This window comes from Arachis hypogaea, chromosome 5, assembly GCF_003086295.3.
Source record: "Arachis hypogaea cultivar Tifrunner chromosome 5, arahy.Tifrunner.gnm2.J5K5, whole genome shotgun sequence".
Lineage (NCBI taxonomy): Eukaryota > Viridiplantae > Streptophyta > Magnoliopsida > Fabales > Fabaceae > Arachis > Arachis hypogaea.
In genome coordinates, this window is record NC_092040.1 from 34,062,863 (window position 1) to 34,083,324 (window position 20,462).

The 20,462-nt window shown below is 30.5% G+C and overlaps 2 protein-coding genes across 2 annotated transcripts; both read left to right on the forward strand.

The window, feature by feature from the left end:
• The first annotated feature begins 7,396 nt into the window (after positions 1–7,396).
• LOC112801157 (uncharacterized) lies at positions 7,397–12,153 on the forward strand. Its single transcript, XM_025843732.2, has 8 exons — positions 7,397–8,553; positions 8,748–8,842; positions 9,000–9,103; positions 9,230–9,330; positions 9,439–9,542; positions 10,194–10,631; positions 10,760–10,891; positions 11,762–12,153. Exons 1-8 carry the CDS (start codon positions 8,266–8,268, stop codon positions 11,919–11,921), a joined length of 1,422 nt encoding a protein of 473 aa, XP_025699517.1. The 5' UTR covers positions 7,397–8,265; the 3' UTR covers positions 11,922–12,153.
• A 660-nt stretch (positions 12,154–12,813) lies between these two features.
• Positions 12,814–18,587, forward strand: LOC112801158 (uncharacterized). Its single transcript, XM_025843733.3, has 8 exons — positions 12,814–13,238; positions 13,337–13,431; positions 13,523–13,626; positions 13,710–13,810; positions 13,897–14,000; positions 16,420–16,857; positions 18,092–18,217; positions 18,325–18,587. The coding sequence occupies exons 1-8, from the start codon at positions 12,960–12,962 to the stop codon at positions 18,455–18,457; spliced, it is 1,380 nt and encodes a 459-aa protein (XP_025699518.1). The 5' UTR covers positions 12,814–12,959; the 3' UTR covers positions 18,458–18,587.
• The last annotated feature ends 1,875 nt before the right edge of the window (positions 18,588–20,462 follow it).

Consider the following 20,462-nt stretch of genomic DNA (forward strand, 5'->3'; position numbering starts at 1 on the left):
TGCACCGCAGGATTGCTTGCCAAGTCTCCGTCATCGTTTTCGTCATTGACTTCATAGTTGGCTTCGAACTCCTCTTCACTGTCATTATTATCTTCTTCCCAATCCATATCCCCCAGCCCATCAACATTGACCTCCTCGTCGACCGCGCCCAACCCTGACTGTTGTCTGAACTCAACATACAGCTCTATCATCGGCACGTGAAAATTGGGTTTATTGTTAAATACAGAACATCTGCTGCATACTGGCGTCGTCCGTGATTGGCATTATTTGAAACTGTATCAGCCCGCCAAATACTTGTACAAGATTCCTGTATAAAATGTTGCTCATCCTTTTTGAAATATGATTTTGTATGTATCACAAAGACCATTTTGCAACTCCACAAAACTCATGGTGCACAGTATAGCAAATGACAACGGATATTTACAAACAAAAGTCACTCCTTCGTGTGTGTTGGTATAATATCACCGTTATAATATACTCACAAATTTGCAATACCTTCCACAACTTCAACCCCACCTAACTCAATTTTTTTGACACAACTAACTGCAAAAAAATTCAAAACTATTACATATATGCAAGAAAGAAGAAAAGGCGGAGTAGAAGTAGAATGAAGCATTTTAAATGAATCCTGCTTCGTATTATAAGTTGGACTCTTATTTAAAATATATTTTTTTTAACAAACGCAACCTACATTTTAGGTTTTCTGAAAAAAAATTCTGACGCACAAAAAACGCAACCTGCGTTTTATTTGTTTAAAAAAAAAAGATTGCCAAACTAACAAAAACGCAAACTGCGTTTTATTATTTCGAAAAAAAATAAAATACAGCCCTCACTAAATGCAGGTTGCGTTTGGACTCGACCAAAATTAAAAAAAATTGAAAACCTTTAAAATAATAAAACGCAGCTTGAATTTATTTAAATTGCTAAACACAAAAAAAAAAACAAACATAAAACGTAGCTCGCATTTTTTTCTTACACCATACCAGTGAAATTTTTTAGAATCTCTCCATTTCATTGCACTAACCAGTATCTTTTCCGTAACAAAAAAAAAAAAAAAGAGCCAAACAATTCATTTCTTTGTAGTCACAGAATGGAAGTTATTGATGTCCACCAGTGGCACCAACGAAATTTCAAAATTGGTGACCTAGAATTTCAAAGTCAACGCGTACAAGCCTAGGTTTGCAATTAAAATATACCAAGAGAACCTCTTAGCTAACTACCAAAAATAAAAATAAAGGTATTCCTTCGATTAAGCCAACCGTATCTCCGGTGTTTAAAATGCAATTAGCATTGTTTATTCCTCTCAATTAGTCAAATCCTTTGAAAATTCCAAAACATGAGAATATAAAGTAGGCCTTGTTTTAGCTGAACTAAACTATGGCGATATAAAGTAAAGTAGTGGAAGACATTGTTATTGGTAATTTTGACAGATGGAACACTTTCCCCTTTTTGAGTAACTATACTTTCCAAAGTTCGAATTATTTTATTTTTAGAACAATTCCAATCTTAATTTTTATTTTTATTTTTTTTTGAATTTTACAAAACAATGTATCAATATTTATGAGATTATATGATAGCTACTTAAAAATTAAAGATAAATTAATTCTCAAATATTTGATCTCAATTCATTTTAAATTTTATATTATTTTTAATTATTTTATTCAGATAATTATAAAATTAATAAAATTTTATTAAAATGATTTTATCTCTTTAAAATGAGATAAAATTTATTTCAACTATTAATTTTAATATAAATTTTGATTCTAAATTAATTTATTTTTATAAATATTAAAAATAATATTCTAAAAACACTCTATTAAAATTATTGTTAATTTCTTACTCAAATAAATTGTTAATCGTCCAACAACTTGTTAATTTATTATCTACATATGATACATAATATTAAAATAATGTTTATAAAATGTAATTTGTTCCCAGAATATTTAATAATTTCTCTGGTAGGCAGAGATGACAAATGGATTCACCAAAGAGTTGAGGTCAATAATATGGGAAGAGCAGACAGAGTGTGCAGCCCCCACGGCTTCAATTTGCACCTATTTTGTTTGTTTTATTCCAAAAACATACTAATTGTTAATTGTTAATATTATATAAGAATAAGAAATTATAAGAATAGAAAATAAAACCGGAATGAGCATGTGCCACACAATCATCACATGGCTTTGGTGAAGCACTGAATCAGTCCACCCAACTTTTATCTATCTCACCCGTGCAAGCTACGCTCTAATAAGTCATTTGTGGTATCTAATAGTGATTAAATCAAATTCCTCATTTTACATGTATGATATATATCACTAATAATCAATGAAAATTAAAAAGGGAATTTTTCTTTGGGCTACGGGTAGTACCATAGTACTCGTAGTCCACTTTTAGCTTATAGTTACGTTTATTGTTTGAATTGGTCTTTTAGTATTTATTATTGTATTTAGCTTCTCTCTAATAACATTTTATTTTAGTTTTACTTTAAAATAATTACACTACATCTATAAAAACAACTACTCAATTTTTTGTTTTTACTATTTTATTTTTTTCAAACTTAAATATGGTGTCTTTTATTCTAAAACTATTAAAAATAAATCAAAATTTAAAATTTTTCCCAATTTTGTTAGTAGTAAGAGTGTTTACCGATTGGGTTGATTTGAATTTGGGATAAAATAAGAATCGAACCAATTAAATTTTAATAAATTTGAGTTGGTTTGATTTTGAGGTTTTTTGTGAAAAAATTCGAATCAATTCAAACAGATTAATTCGGATTGGATTGATTCGAGTAATTAGGTATTCGATTGAAAATAAAATTTATAAAAAAATGATAAAATTGAAAAAAAATAAAAAAATTCTCTAAATAATAATAATAATAATAATAATAATAATAATAATAATAATAATAATAATAATAAGACACTATATCATTAATTTAAACTTAAATAAGTAAATAACTATCCTAATTTAAAAGATTTGGATTAATATATATATATATATATATTTATTTATTGTTCATACTCAATTCTAAAACATAAAAGTCTGACCAATAAGGATAAAAGGCCCGAACTTAAAAGGTGGCTTCTATTCCATACCTGACTTCTTTAAGAGGTCGGGCACCGACAGAAGGGTCTAGCCCTACTTGTGCAAACAAGTAATTGTCAAATCTCTCTGTTAGATTAGAGAATCGTTAGAATCAATTTAGATCAATTAGTATCGTCTATATTTATATAGTATATTTGTATATTAATTGTAGGATTCTATGTCTTTATTACTTTGATTCATTTAGCACATATAAATACCCCTTGTATATTGTACCTTTGATTACAACTTAATAATACACTTTTCAAATTACTCTCTCAGTCTCTTGTTTCTAACATGGTATCAGAGCTTAGGTCTTTTTTTTTTTCAATGAATATTAGTTCATAGCCTCATTGTTTTTTTCCCTTTCCGGCAGTGTTTTTTGGCCTCCTTTTTCATTCCCTTTTCGATGCTTTGGTTCGTCACCCCCGTAACCATATTGTTCGTCTTGTCGCCGTGATTCCAACGCAACCAAAACCGTCGCCACGCGTCACTGAAAGACGCTGCCACGACCAGGTTGATCTTCCTTCCAGATTCCACCTGTGCCTCTTTGCTCGCATTTTTCGATCTGTTTCTGACGCTTTGGTTCGTCACCTCCGGCATCATTGTGATCCTCTCTTCGTCAGATTTCCAACGCATATTTATATAATATATCTGTACATTAATTGTAGGATTCTTTGTCTTTATTACTTTGATTCATTTATCACCTATAAATACCCCTTGTATATTGTACCTTTGATTACAACTCAATAATACACTTTTCAGATTACTCTCTCAGTCTGTTGTTTCTAACATTCTCCACTACATCTAGAAGGGAGATCTTAATAGACTCCTAAGATAAAGGAAACGATCATCCATCAACAAAGGTGAAACTACTCCAACAAAGGTGGTGATTAACTCTACTATAAATACACTGGCATCCCTCATGTATAAGACATGTTCTAATCTACTAAACACCTGACTAAAATCCTTACTAACTTAAGCATTGGAGTCTCTTGCAGGTACCACCCCCACTTCCTCACGAGCAACTCGGCTGGCAGTACCTCGACATCACTGCCACTCAAAGGAACATGGATCTCACGTTCAGATCCAAATCAACGTTTCAAGTAACTATCAGAACATATATATTAAAAGATTTTATTAATTTTTAATTATTATTAAACTAATGTGGTTGGTATAGATTCCGCTATCCCAGAATTAATACTCGAACTAATTGAGATCGGATTTAACTGAATTTGGTCAGATTGTATATGATTATTCATTAGATTCAGAATCAATATAATCATGTTGGATCGATTTTAAATGAATAATCAGATTATTCATACCCGTTTACATACTTAGTTGGCTGTTAATGACTTTATACAAAATATTATGAATGATAGCTTAAAATCATATCTATATAACAAAAAAAATAATTTTATTAAGAAATATAATTTTTTTGTATGTATACATTATAAATCTCTTAACTACAAAAATATTGAAAAACAGAAATATCAATGTTGTAAATAAAAAAGATCATTTGTGCATTTAAAAATTTATTTGTCACTCAATTTATAATCTAAAACAATTTTTTTCTTATCTCAGACTAAACTATCTAAGAATATTCTATAGAAAATATAAAATATGATATTATCCGCATATAGTACTTGCCCAATGAAGATGTATTTTTATATCAACTAATGTAATCGAAATCCTTCATTCATTTTTCAATTGTCAACAACAGATATACATCACATAAACCATTAATGAAAAATGGCACCAAATACAAAAAAATAAGATAAAAATCACATCAATAAATCAAACATAACAACAGCAATAATAAAGCCTTGCCTCATCATTAAATGAAATCTACTACAAAAATCTAACTAGTTTCTGCTATTGATCTTATCATGAATTATGCCAAAAGGTGGTCCGTTTGAATGCAACTACAGATTATAGACTTATTTATAAGCATTTTAATTATATAAATGCTTCATTTGATTTTTAATAATTTTGATAGGATATCAAATCAAACTTAAATAAAAATCTCAATTTAAAGAATAAATATGACTCTTTTAAAAAAAAATAGACTCAATCCAAAAATTATTTAATATATATATCAAAAAATGTATAAAATGTTCAATTGTATTAAATTGTGACAAATAATATAAAAAATTATAATAAAAAAATATAAAATGAATAAAAACGTTAAATAGATAAAAAAGTAAAATTAATATTGAAAGATGGTAAAATACTTAATTAAAAATAAAAATAAAATATATAAAGCAAATAAATAAAAAGAAACGAATTAAAAAGAAAAAATAAAAAAAATAAAAAATAAACTCCAATACTCATATACACTTGTACTTTATTATTTTTCGTTGCGTCAGTGTGATTTGATTTTTGGTAGAATTTTGTATGATGGTGAAATATTCATATTAAAGTCTCTAACTCTTCTAAATTTCTTCATTTTATAGATAATAACAGTAGATTACAGAATGTTTCTCTCCTTGCCACAATCTAACTTTTTTCTTTTTCTTAAGTTTTCACAATTTACGACTTTGCCTTGATTGTGAAAGACTTTGTTTTCCAAAGTGGACACCCTACGTTTTTGCTTTTACCTTAGTCTCCAAGCCCTCACGTTTTAACTAGTGATCCAGATAAAGCCACGTGCGGTTTATAAAATTTCGACATAGGTTCTTCTTGACTCGATTCGACTCATCTCATAATCGACATTTTGTTTTCTCATGATCGAGTCTTCTCTCTTTCAAAGTTTGGACCACGTGCGATTAATCGATTTCAACCTAAATCTTTTTCAATTCAACTCATCTGAAGCAGTCGATACCCAATTCTGTCATAGTTGAATTTTGCAATAGGTAAAAATTTTGCACAAATAATTAAAAACATCTATTTTTTTAATTTTATCCTGAAAAAATAATTACTTTCATATCACTTAAATAGTTATTTAAAATAATAAATATAATTAAATAATATTATAATTTTTTTTTTAGATTTTTCTATGAAAATTTTTTATTTTATTGAACAAGAATTGCAGTATAAGGAGCCAATAAACTCAACAATAATACTTATAAAAATACACTTGCTAAACCTAAGTAGATAATAACCTTAACGACATAGACTAATACTCTTAGATACTAGATAGTAACAAATAGACTTGGTATATCCAACTAAAATAAAAAAAAAAAACAACTAGTATGCGTATTTATTTCCATTCGGATTAGATTTATCATCTTCATAGTTTAATTTGTAGTAAATACTCAATTCGATTCTTGTCCATTTTTATAAAGGACAAAATGATCTTTGTAAAAAAAAAAGGAACACTTCGACCCTCAATTTTTTTATTTTGAGATAATACGATTTTTTTGTTGAAAAAATTATTTAAATAATAATAAAAATTAATTTTATGGGAATTTTATAAAATTATTTTCAATAATATAGCTAATTACTACCACTGCTACCACTATCTTCTTCATTCTCATTATTATGACTCCTACTTCTATTATTTTTATTGATTTATCATCATCATTATCTCCTCTACCGTCATCATCACTAATACCAATATTATCAATATTAAAATTCTCTTTTTTTATTTCTTATTCGATGTTATTTTTTTCTTTAAAAAAGTATTTGTATTACAATTGCTATTTTTTTGTGGCATCATTTTTATTGATAGTTTTTCTTTACTTAACCACCATTGGTGAAGGAATTTTTCAAAAAAAACTTATTAATAATTTGTGGAAATTTAAAACTTCCCACAAAATACAAATAAAACTTCTACAAAACCAATTTTTATTATTATTTAAATAATTTTTTTAACAAAAGAATCGTATTGTCCAAAAATAAAAAAATTGAAAATCGAAGTGTCCATTTTTTTGGGACAAAAATCACTTTATCCTTTGTAAAAATGGACAAAAACCGAATTGGATTTTTACTCTTTAATTTGTTTTGCTTGGGCATTGGTCCCGTTTAAAAAAATAAATAAATAAATGAAAAGATTTATTGAATTCAGCCCACTATTGAAATAATAACGAAAGTTTTGAATGGAGTCAAGAGTTACGAAATCCAGCCCCTAATAAATCTGTATGTCCCTACACATTTTTCTGTGGCAAGTGCCGACCACAATATTAAAGCGCGTTACACCCCAATAGTTGCAATCATTTCTATGAGGATTTTATTTTATTTTTATTATTATTATTTTCGGGAAGGGGTGGGACTGGAATATTTGATTCCAAGTTTCAATAATAATAAATTAATAATAATAATAAAAAAGACACAAAAGATTGAATGGATAAGGTGGTGAATGAATACAGTTGGGGGAGTTGGTTTCATAACTGGGGAACCTTCCAGCTTTGCTACAGCACACTAGAACTGGAAGGAAACTCCTAGAATAATTAACTCTGCTCTTATTACCCCTTTGAATTATTAATATTATTACTCAATAATGCAAATAATCTAACCAACTTCACCTATTTTTCTCAAATAGTGTCTAGTAGTATAAGCATTAGGCACATAATTTTAAGCCTTTCTTCTAATACAATTTTTCCAAATTAGTAGCCGAAAAAATTGGCACTAATCTTTGGTTCGAGTAAGTTATACCCAATTTTAGTGGTACCCACCAAAATTGACCAAAAAAATCGGAGACTCAAGGATCTTGCTAGGACAAGTGTCATAGCTCAAAAAACCCAATCCAGCCCCCCCTTCTTTTTTTCTTCAACACAATATTACTAATTTTTATTTTTATTATTATGGAAGTAAGGGTATTGCCGTATTGTGATTGGTCATTGGGTTTTGTGTTGTATGGTAGAAAACGTAGAAAATGTGTGTAACGTCAAAAGACCTTTTTTTTTTTAATTTTTGTTTCCCCAAAGTCTAAAGAAAAGAAAGAGCGCGTAAGTTTTTGTTAATTCTTATTATTGCCATTGCCGTTGCCATATCCAACAAGGTTTCTTCTGCATAGAGGAGGAGATCTTCACAAGGGTCTCTTTCACCTTCAAAGCTTCATTTTTCTTTTCAAATTAAAATAAAGTTTGACCCCTTTAAACTTGTTGCTTCCAGAGAGCCTTCTTTTGTTGTTTCGGTATAAAGGAAGGCTCTTTCGTTTGAAATCAATCTCTGGTCTTTTGTTGGTCCTTCTTCTTCTTCTTCCTCTTTCTTCTTCATCTTCTTGTAGACAAGGTGTTTGATAAAATGTTGAGGTTATGGATGGGATATCTGAAGCTGGTGGAACTGTTTGTGAGCTCTTTGGTTCATTTGCTTTATGGATTCTACATTTTCAGCTCAGCTGTTGCTGGAGATTTATCTGAGTCGCTCAATGAAATTCTGTACCAAAAGCCAAAGAAGATTGTTGATGTCGTCAATAGGGTCAATGAGAAGAGAATAATTTCTGCTGATGAAGGAAACAGTGTTGCTTCTACCAATGGTGATGATCTCCCTCCTATTGTTCTTGTTCATGGGATTTTTGGATTTGGCAAAGGGGTAAGATTTACCAAGTACCAATCTCATTTTCTTTTTCTGCTTCAAAGTTACACGTTTTTGTTTTAGCTTTTGTTGGGTTGGGCTAAGTTTTTCTATCTTCCAATGAATAATAATATGATAAATTAATAATATAATCTGATTTTAATTTCTTTGCTGGGTTTCTTATTGTACATGATTGTTGTTTTCTCTTTTAGAAATTGGGTGCTTTGTCATACTTTGCTGGGGCAGAGAAGAAAGATGAAAGGGTTCTGGTTCCGGATTTGGGGTCTTTAACCAGCGTCCATGATAGGTGAGGTTCTAAGGCTTAAGAGAAAAAAAATTAATAATTTATGTCTGGTGTTTATTCATGGGTTTCCTCTTAATCGGTTTGTGTGTGATTTTCCAACAAATATCTTTTTTAATTCTGATTACTTAATTAATTATTTATTTATTTATTTTTATTTCAGGGCACGAGAATTGTTCTATTATTTGAAGGGTGGCCAAGTTGATTATGGAGAAGAGCACAGCAAGGCTTGTGGACACTCTCAATTTGGAAGAATTTATGAACAAGGTTCGAGGGATCATTCATTCATTCAATGCTTTCAGTTTGTTCTTGTTCTTTTGCACCGAACTCTGTTCTGCTTCCTTTGTATTTTTCCATAGAGTTTCAATGGTGCATTTGTTGTGTTATTGGCAGGGCACTACCCTGAATGGGACGAGGATCACCCTATTCACTTTGTTGGACACTCGGCTGGAGCACAAGTTGTTCGTGTCATGCAACAAATGCTTGCTGATAAGGTTTTGATCCCTGATTTTCTCTGTCCTATTGGCACATAATGAGGTTGTCTTGTTTTATTTGTTGGTGTTCGTTCTTTTTGATATTTGGTGTTCTAAATTTGTCTTCAGGCATTCAAGGGATATGAAAATACATCAGAACACTGGGTATTGAGCCTAACAGCATTATCTGGAGCGTTAAATGGCACTACAAGAACCTACTTAGACGGCATGCGGTGAGGCCTGATAACATAATTTTCACGCTTAATCCTAGCAAACTACCGGATAAGTTGTTTTGATTGTTTTGGTACATTCTTAAATTGATGTATCTAGATGCTATGACTCAATGCATCTGGATATAAATTTCATCCAAATACATCAATCTATGAATATAGTTTTTAGATGATAGGATAAAATGGCTTAAACCCAGTTGGGCAAGCAAGAGGGATCAACTAACCCTTTGGGATTGAACAATTTTCTGCTCATATAAGAATACCAGAAAAGTTATAACGCCTTATGAACATTGGAGGGAATACTTTAGGGTTTTACTTTAGCAACCTATCTATTTAAGCTTCTTGGTTCAATTTTCAAAAGTGGGATTTGAGACAGCATGCAATTGTTCCAACTTACATGGAAAACGAATCAAATGAAAAATAGACAAATCACCAGGATGATGTAGTACTAGAAGGCTGTTTAGCTGTTGCTTCTTGTTTAAGGGGATTAATTATTGCATCAATGGAAGTTCTTGAGCTTTTCAATGAAAACCATTAATCCTCGGCAAATTCTCTCTTTCTTGTATCATTTGATTGCATTTTGCAAATTATCAAAGAGTTTGCTACATTTAGTGATCTAAACGCTAATCCACGCACAATTTGGGATTCTTTCAGGCCAGAAGATGGAGTATCATTGAAAAATGTTTGCCTGCTACAAATTTGCCGCATTGGGGTGCTTATATATGATTGGTTCGACATTCCCTGGCTGAAGAATTACTATAACTTTGGCTTTGATCATTTCAACATGTCGTGGAAGAAGGCAGGGATATCCGGCCTTGTTGACTGCCTCCTGGGGAATGCTGGTCCATTTGCTTCAGGGGATTGGATCCTCCCTGACCTTACAATTCAAGGTACTATGAAACTAAACAGCCAACTACGCACATTTCCAGACACGTACTACTTCAGCTACGCTACAAAGCGTACCAGGAAGGTCCGGGGAATCACGGTTCCTTCAGGCATACTTGGAATTCACCCGCTACTCTTTGTCAGAGTTTTGCAAATGAGCCAGTGGACCTATCCTCCAAATGCTCCTCTCCCTTATAAAGGCTACAGGTTGGTTCTTGAATGCATTAGATATTTAGATTTATTTTTCGTCATCATCTGCAGTTCCTTACTTAATAACCCAATCAAAATTTATATGAACGTTGATCAACCAAAGTTTTATGTAACTGCTTGGGCAGAGATGAGGACTGGCATGACAATGATGGAGCGATGAACACAATATCTATGACTCATCCACGTCTCCCAATTGAACACCCCAGCCACTTTGTAGAAAACGATTCTGACTGCCAGCCCTTAGAACCTGGGATCTGGTAAGTAACACCATCCCATATCTGGGTTTTTTGAGTCACATTGGTAGCCCATAACACATTGGTAGTTCCAACACTGATAATCTTGGACAAACTACTTTAGTTACTGGAAATATTATATAATGCAGTGCCGTCATCTTATAAGTTATTGTAAATAATGCAGAGATGTATTGCTGACAATGAATTAACATCATTATAAAATTGACAATAACATTTAAACTGATATTAGGGAGCACTTAAATGCAATGATCATTTTCCACTTCTTTTCGGAGTTTTCAAATTTATGTGGATGATTCCCTTTCATCTATTAAGTTTATGGTCAGAAAAGCTAGGGGAGAAAAGAAGTCTACTGCTTAAGACAATCATGCTAGGTGTACACTAAAAATCAATTATCAAATCAGCTACCTGTATAAAATATATATTAGAATACAAAATACACGTTAAAAATGAATTAAACAACACTTGTATTTATACATAAATACATGGTGGTTGATTTTTAGAGTGCAGATGGTATTTTTGTTCTGAAAAATGTTCTGGATTGAATGCTCCCTAAGTAGTAATGAAGGAATCTAGTTGCAAGTTGCAAATTGCTTACTAAGTACTCCTTTCATTCCATATTTGATAAATCATTTTGATTTTCCTAATATATTCATAAATCAATGAATCCTATGCAATCTTATCCAAATACATTCATTTATTAATGTACTAGGAATGTTAAAACGACTTATCCAGTATAGAATAGAGGGAGTTCTTAGTACCGGTATTTAGCCTATTCAATTACTTTAATTCTAGCATTTATGCAAAGTTTCTTATTTAAATTGTGAGAAATTATTGAGTGCACTAACTAAAACTATGATATATGGATTGAAACAGGTACTACAAGTATGTTGAAGGTGATCACATACAATTCATTATTAACAGGGAGAGAGCAGGAGTGCAGTTTGATTTAATCTATGACAGCATTTTTGAACGCTGCAGGAAGCATGTTTTCAGAAAGAAGCTTCCAACAGTGCCAAATGAAGTCCATCACTAGCCTTAAATTTGCAACTCTTAGACACACCCTCTCTCTCCCCATTTATCAATTGAAAAGAGAAAAAAAAAAGGCCATTCAATTCATTTCTACCCCTCACCTTTGTAAATGTAAAAATTTTCTCTCATTTTTCCAATTTATTTGTAGAATTATGAGAAGTATCAGAATCAAGTAGTGTACACAGTGCTATGAATGCTATCAAAAGTGAAAATTAATTACATATAATTTCTTCAAATGTAAGTCTCTTTTGGATGTGTTAAGCTTTGCCATAGTAATTTGTAAAGATGCCAAGGGTCTTGGCCATGGGCATAAATGCAATGGTTGTGACTTATTCATAGGCCTGGTTTTACTCTTTGTGCAACACAAATCATGTGTTTCTAACCCCGGATAATTTTGAGAAATGCTAATTATACAACTAAATGTTAACTAACAACCAACAAGTGAGAAATTAATTTGGGTTAGTCGAGTGATTAGTTTATTCAACCATTTAAGTAAGTGTTGAAAATTTGAATTTCATTTTATGTATGTAGTAACTCATTGATTAGTGACAACCTCTTATATGGAGTTCTGATTTAAGACATAGTAGTTCTTAATGTATTGGGTAGGGGATATTATAAGGAAAAAAAAAAAAAAAAACAACCGCCTGGTGAGGACAAATTGGACTTTTTGATTTTTTTTTGTATGGTTGTAAACTGTAAATGAGTTACCGACTACCAGACAAAATGTGGACAAAACTTTGCATGAATGAATATTTAGCCTAAGACATAAGTTTGTGTGTGTGTATTTTTGGACATCTATGTACTTGCGTGAAGGTAATATGTACTATGAGTCGTCCAAAGAGGCTTATCAGGCTTCCCTAAGGTTCATTCTAAACATACTTACCTTATATGATTTATTTAATACATAGAGGAAACTATGGTATGATATATAAAATGAGAACATTGTTAGCTTCAAGAGCTAGAAACGACTCGGGCACTGAACATTTTAAACAAGCTCACTTTTTGGAACTTGATAGTTATATTTTTTGGGCACCCATCTAAGATGATTGCAATTTGGGCTACTTATCAATACTTGGTGGAGCTAGTCGTGAGCTACTTGGTTCATTTTCTTTGTGAATTTTATTATTTTGGCTTAGCATTTGCTGGAGAAATCTCACATGCCCTTGAAGAGTTTTCGCATTTTCTTAGGCCTAACATCAGTAATGTTGGGACCGGAGAGGAAACAATACCTAAAACACAAAGTGAAAGCAAGGTTGATGATGATTTGCCTACTATTGTTTGGGTTCATGGGTTTTTGGGATTTGGGCCGTTTGACAAAAGGGTGAGCCCAATGTTTTTCCCCTTAATTCCTTTGTTTTTCCCTTTTATGTTTTTGCCTTAAATTTCACTTCTTTAACTCTGATTAATCTTAATTCCCAGAGATTAGGTTCTTTATCAAACTTTGCTGGGGCAGAGAACGAAGATCAAAGGGTTCTTGTCCCTTATTTGGGGTCTTTACCCAGTGTTTATGATAGGTGAGGTTTAGTATGGATCGTTGTCGTAGGAGAATTCTTCAAACTTGTTTGCAAGTGTTATAATATAAATTTTCTTTCTGGTTATATACAGAGCACGGGAATTGTTCTATTATTTAAAAGGTGGCCAAGTTGATTATGGTGAAGAACACAGCAAAACTTGCGGGCACTCACAGTTTGGACGAATCTACAAAAGAGGTTCGTTCAAGGATGTTATGTTATTTACTTATATTTTATTTATATGCATAATTTTCTGTGTTGATCGATATTGGGGGTGACAGGGCACTACCCAGACTGGGACGAGGAACATCCTATTCACTTTGTTGGGCATTCAGGTGGAGCACAAGTTGTGCGTGTCTTGCAACAAATGCTTGCTGATAAGGTTGTTGCTCCTAATCCATGGGTTGTGTTACGTGTGATATATGGTTAATATATTCTCCATTTCTTTTTTAATATTATTATTTCCAGGCATTTAAGGGGTATGGAAACACCTCTGAGAACTGGGTATTAAGCATCACTTCACTATCAGGAACGTTTAATGGGACCACCAGAACTTACATTGATGGCATGGAGTGAGTTCTCTTATTAACTTCTATTGACAAGTTATATATATTATTGACATCAAATCACTTGTTTTAAAGTTTAAGTTGTTAGATGTGGATTTAAAACGTGATTGTACGTATGTTTATTTATGCGTAAAAATGTTATATTCACATAAAAAAAATCAACTTCTATATATATATATATATATATATATATATTTGTATTTATAAATACATATGTTATTTAACTCATTTTTAATAAAAAAATACTAAGAGACTATTAAAATTTATTATTTTTAGTCATTATTTAGTCATTAATTCAATTCCTTTAATCTAATAATCTAATAACATACTTTATTCTATACTTTTAAACATTGATGGTTAAGTGATGACCAGAAACAATAAATTTTGACGGCCCTCTAGTATTCCAATTTTCAACATGTATTTTGTATTTTAATATGTATTCTATACGAATGACTAATGAATAAAGCTTTACAACTATATAAAATACTTAACAAAGTCTAACCAAGTTGTTATAACTATTTTTCACATCACGCAGTCTTCTTCTTCTTCTTTGCGTTCCTCCTCTCCTTTTCCTTCGCGTTTCTCTTCATTCTTATTCGCGTTCTTCCTCCTCCTCCTATTGATGTTGCTACTTCTTCTTTTTCTTCTTCTCATTCTCCTCCTCCTCCTTTTTCCTCATCTTTCTCTTTCGTTACCATTGTCGTCACCACCACCACACCACTACCTCCATTTCCTCCTCCTCCTCCTCCTCCTTTTTTCTTTTTTCATTTGAATTTCTTCAATCTCCTCCTTCTTTTTTCTCCTCCTCCTCCATCATCATTATTATCATCATGGTTATCTTATGATGCACGGACACTAACACAACACGACACAACACGAACACGCCGATACGCAAATTTTAAAATCTTATAAGACACAGGGATCGAACACACATACATATAAAATATAAAGTATTTTTTACATAAATCGTAATGATATTTTGATATTTTATTAAAATTAAAATATAAATTAATTTTTTTAATTATTTTTAATGTCTTATTTTAATTATATCAAGTATTTAAAATATTTTTTGTTTTAATAAATAATAATATATACTATATCTAAATTTATTTCAAGAATATATGTTAAGAATAAGACTGGACACACTGACACGTGATGATATTTAGGTGTGTCCAAACGTGTCCGGAGAAGAATTTTTTTATTTTTTTATTAATATACGGTTGGACATAGCAGATACGTGTGTCGGACGAGTGTCGGTGAGTGTTGTGTCCGATATGTGGACACGGCAACTCAACGAAGTGTCCGTACTTCATAGTGGTTATCGTTATTGTCATCATTATCATCTTCTTCTTATATGTATAACATTTTAAATTCAGAATGCACCGAAATTCTTTAATGATGACGGTACATAAACTCAATTTAAAATAAGTTCAAACCAAAAGTGCACCTTATTTTAAATCCAGAATGCACCAAAATTATTTAATGATAACAATACACAAACAAACTCGATTCAAAACAAGCAATGCACTTAAATTATTTAATGATGACGACATACGAACAAACTCAATTCTTCTTATATGTATAACATTTTAAATCCAGAATATACTGAAATTCTTTAATGACGATGGTACACAAACTCAATTTAAAATAAGTTCAAACCAAAAGTGTACCTTATTTAAATCAAGAATGCACCAAAATTAAATCCAAAACGCACTAGAATTATTTAATAATAATGATACACAAACAAATTCGGTTCAAAACAAGCAATATATTAAAATGCATTGAAATTACTTAATGACGACGACATACAAACAAATTCAGTTCAAAATAAGCACTTATCCTCCTCCTTCTTCTTCATTATCATCATCTTTTTTTTTTCTTTTCTTGTTCATCTTCTCCTTTTTGTTTTACCTTCTTATGATTCTTCCTTCTCCTTCTTCATTATTATCATCTTCTTTTTCTTCTTTTCTTGTTCATCTTTTCTTTTTTGTTTTACCAAAGATAAAGAAACTCGAACCCGTCATCTCTTAGATGAATATGAAAAATTATGCCATTTGAGTTATAACTCATTGGCAATAGAAATTAGTACATAATAAAAAGACAATGATTTTTTTAAATTAAAATTTTTAATCTATAAAGTTCTTTAATTTTTATATTAGTCTCTCCTAATTTTAAATTTTTTTAAAGTTATATTTTTTATTTTGACTCTCTTCGACAAAATGTTCTGTCTCCACTCTTGTTGGTAGTTGATTTTTTGTATATATACTATGTTTGTTTGGTACGCTCAAATTTTTTAAAAGCAACATCAAAGATCAATTTTTTAAAAAAAAATTTCATAAATATTTCGTATCATTCATGTCATATAATGATTTATCTCAACGATAATCATTATTTATGAAATGTTGATTTGATATATATGATTCAGGCCTGGAGATGGTAGATCATTGAAACCTATTTGCATGCTACAACTCTTTCGCATTGCGGTGATAATTTATGATTGGTTAGACATTTGGATGCTAAAGAAACGCTACAATTTTGGGTTGGATCACTTTGACTTGTCATGGAGAAAGAAGGGCATTTTGGGTATTTGGAAATGCCTAATAGGGAAAGAAGGTCCATTTTGTTCAGGGGATTGGATCCTCCCTGACCTCACAATTCAAGGGTGTATAAGACTGAACAAACATATACGTACATTCCCAAATACATACTACATGAGCTACGCTACAAAGCGTACGTGGAAGCTGATGGGTTTCACAATTCATTCAAGCATGGTCAAGATTACGCCATTGCTTTTCTTGAGGGTCTTGCAGATGGCTCAGTGGTGTTATCCTTCACACTTGACTCCACCTTATAAAGGCTACAGGTAACTATACACTTTTTTGTTCCAATGGTCGAACGTCATTGAACTCACTTTTGTAACATATTTTATACATCATTAATAGTAAAAATGATTTTTAAATGATTTGGTATGCATCAATTTGTTTCTTGAAAGATCAAATCATCAATCACAATAAATTAGTCTCTACAAAATTAATCGTTAAGTATATATTAAAATTAGTCACTAAATTTTATTATTAATATAAAATATCTGTTAAAATACAAAATATACTTAAACAATATATATATATATATATATATATATATTTGTAGGAACATAAATACTAAAATATATTATAACTAATTTTAGTGTATAAATAATATTTTTATTAAAAAATATAATCTTAAATCAAATTAGATCTTCTATCAATTAAAAAATACCATATAACCTAAATCATTTTGTGACATGTCATTGTTTAAACTGCAAAAGATCAATTTGATTTGATATTATACGAGATTGACATAAAACATAATTTTTTTTGAGACTGTTTGATTATTAAACCATTTTACATACATAAAAAAAATTATGAAATATAGACACTTTCTTAAATTATCATATTTGTGTGTCTAATACATTTTAAATACGATATTCATTTGGTCTTTGTTCAACACGCATGTTTTTAGTGTCCAATTATATCAATAAAAAATAAAAAAAATACTTCTCTAAAAATATGTTTGAGAATATACTTAAATAACATTGTGTTAAACCTTATTTTTAATTTATATATTTTTAAAATAAATTTAAAAATAGCATATATTACTATTTATTAAAATAAAAAATTATTTTAAATATTATATATATTAACATTTAAAATATTATTTGTATTTTAATATTGATACAATAAATATAAGATACTATTATAATTTATTTAAAAAATATTATATATATATATATATATATTATGTTTTCATATCTTATAGAAAAATAAAAGGGTTAACCATAAAAACTGTTCTCGAATTATTTAAACATTAACAAAAATATACTCAAATTTTACTATTGATCAAAATGTCTTTAAATAATTTAAAAACACAATAAAAATACCCAATAATAAATATATATTTTTAAAGAATATCTTAGAGATTAAATTTTAATATAATTTTTTGTAAACATGAATATAAAAATAAGATATTATTACTAAGTCAGGGCTTCATTGATCAAAATTAAAGCCATATTTATTAGATAACATTTGACATAAATTTGGTGTACAATGCAATACAAGGGATGGTGATTGGCAGGAGAATGATGGAGCAGTAAACACAATATCAATGACACATCCTCGTTTCCCAATTGAACATCCCAATTGCTTCCTTCAAAACGATTCTTCACTCATCAAACCAGGCATCTGGTACGCCCGCTCCCATCCTTAACCCGTTAATTCTTTCAATTTGCCCCAATATAATTAGGTCAAATTCAATCAATTCTTGTATTCTGGTGTTTAATTTGATGAATCAGGTACTATAAGGTTGTGGAGGGTGATCATATACCGTTCATCGTGAATCGTAAGAGAGCAAAACCACCCTTTGATGTAATATTTGATACTATTTTCGATTGTTGTAGGAAAATGCATATACATAGGAACAAATAATGACAAGTCCTTTACTAACTTATTCGATCACTTTATATACTATCATCACTAACGCTGCTTTGTAACAAAATCATATATTCTGTTGCTTAATAAATAATATAGCCGTTATGTTGCAGCAATTCCAATTTGATCTTGATGACAGCGTAACCAAGCAATAATCTCTATCATGTCTCTACAACATTCCGTTATAGTCAAAATCTACATTTGTACACTTTTTTTTTCTTTTTTTTTTTTAAATAAAGAGCTGAACAGAATAAAATATAGCAACAAGAGAAAGTAAAATGCTAGACAAATAAATAAAAAAAACTATAGGTAATCAATAATATTTTTGAACAATGTGAATTAATAGGGTTAAAATAGTAAATTAATCTTAAATTTAATTAGTAGCATTAAATTAGGGTATAGTGTTTTTTTATTTGATTGATGGTTGTTCATATTGTTTAAGATGGTCATTGTTTACCTAGCACTTTCCAATAAAAAATCAATCCATAATTCCGTAGTCATTTCTGATATTGCTATCAATAATCATAGAGATCAATAGCTACTCCATTTTTTGTAGCTCCTAATCAACATGGTGATTATTTCTGCTACATCTGTTTCTTGATTTTGAAGGTTCTGTCATTTTTTTTCAACTAAGTATTTCAAATAATAACAGAAAAAAAAAACAATCAACTACCTGTTACATTTTTCCTTTTTTAAAAGTACACATGTTCAACTCTCAAAGTGTTACTTAATTGTCCCTGAAATAGCCTATAGTTTATCATAGGTAAACAACAAAGTACACCACAGCTGCCAAGTAAACTCACAACCAAGGAACAAGTGGTGAATATTCTCAATATCTTCTTACATAATACATAAATCTTATTATTTTGATCAATAACATCTAATCTACATAACTTCTCTTTAGTATTAACCCTGCCGACTAACACAAACTAGGTGAATAACTCAACTCATGGTGGCACCAAGCCTCTCCAAATAGCACTAGTGAAATTATAACTTGTAATATCTTCCGAGATTCCGAGAGTGCTTCAGCCTGCAAAATATGCACAAAAGATTAGTTGAATAAACACCCAATTTATCAAATTTTTACACTAACCGGTCCTCTCTCTCAGCTGTTAATTTCTTTCTAACCAAGTATTTCAAATGATAGCAAAAAATCATTCAACTACATATTACGTTCTTTTTTTTTTTAAAGGTGCACTTGTCAAACTCTCAAAGTGTTACTTAACCCTTGGAACAACCTATAGTTTATTACAAGCAAGCAACCAAGCACACCACACATGCCAAGTAAACTCACAACCAAGAAACAAGTGGTGAATATTTTCAATATCTTTTTTACATAATACACAAATCTTATCATTTTGGTCAATAACGCATAATCTACATATTCTTTTTTTTAGTATTAACCCTGTCGACCAACACAAATTAGGTGAATAACTCAACTCATGGAGGCACAAGTCTCTCCAAATAACACTATGAAACTATAGATTGTAATACCCTCTTGGAGTGTTTCATCCTGCAAAACCTGCACAAAAAATTTAGTTGAATAAATGCCTAATTTATCAAATTTTTACACTAATCGGTCATTTCTCTCAGCTGTTAATTTGACTGATTGTAGAACCCCACAAAGTTAGTTAACTGATTCAAACTCCCATTGGAATAGTTTCCTCCTCCATTGAAAGTTCCATATCCACTATAGTCCATCCCGAAACATATAATCTCCTATAACAAATTCTTTTTTATTTGAGACTAGAAGAGCCTTGAAAAAGTGACCTTTAACACACCAAACAGTAGCCAATCATCCTTCCAAAATCAAATCCTTCTTCCATCTCTTATCTCCAAAGATAGCCCTTTGATCATTTTATCTTTCACCTCCTGCTCCTTTATCCGTAGCTAACATATATACTTTCAAGGACCTCATCTTTTAAGTATAGGCTGACAAGAGAGTAGTTCATTAGGATTCAAGCTATTATAAGAGCACACAATTTTCTTTCATAATGGATAA

Excerpts from the sequence above, each read along its gene's own strand:
- LOC112801157 (XM_025843732.2), top strand. The coding sequence starts at position 8,266 with ATGTTGAGGTTATGGATGGGATATCTGAAGCTGGTGGAACTGTTTGTG. Across the intron at positions 9,104-9,229 it reads TGGAAGAATTTATGAACAAG|GGCACTACCCTGAATGGGAC; the intron begins GTTCGAGGGATC and ends TGTTATTGGCAG. Across the intron at positions 10,892-11,761 it reads CCCTTAGAACCTGGGATCTG|GTACTACAAGTATGTTGAAG; the intron begins GTAAGTAACACC and ends GGATTGAAACAG.
- LOC112801158 (XM_025843733.3), top strand. The coding sequence starts at position 12,960 with ATGATTGCAATTTGGGCTACTTATCAATACTTGGTGGAGCTAGTCGTG. Across the intron at positions 13,811-13,896 it reads AACAAATGCTTGCTGATAAG|GCATTTAAGGGGTATGGAAA; the intron begins GTTGTTGCTCCT and ends TATTATTTCCAG. Across the intron at positions 14,001-16,419 it reads ACTTACATTGATGGCATGGA|GCCTGGAGATGGTAGATCAT; the intron begins GTGAGTTCTCTT and ends TATATGATTCAG.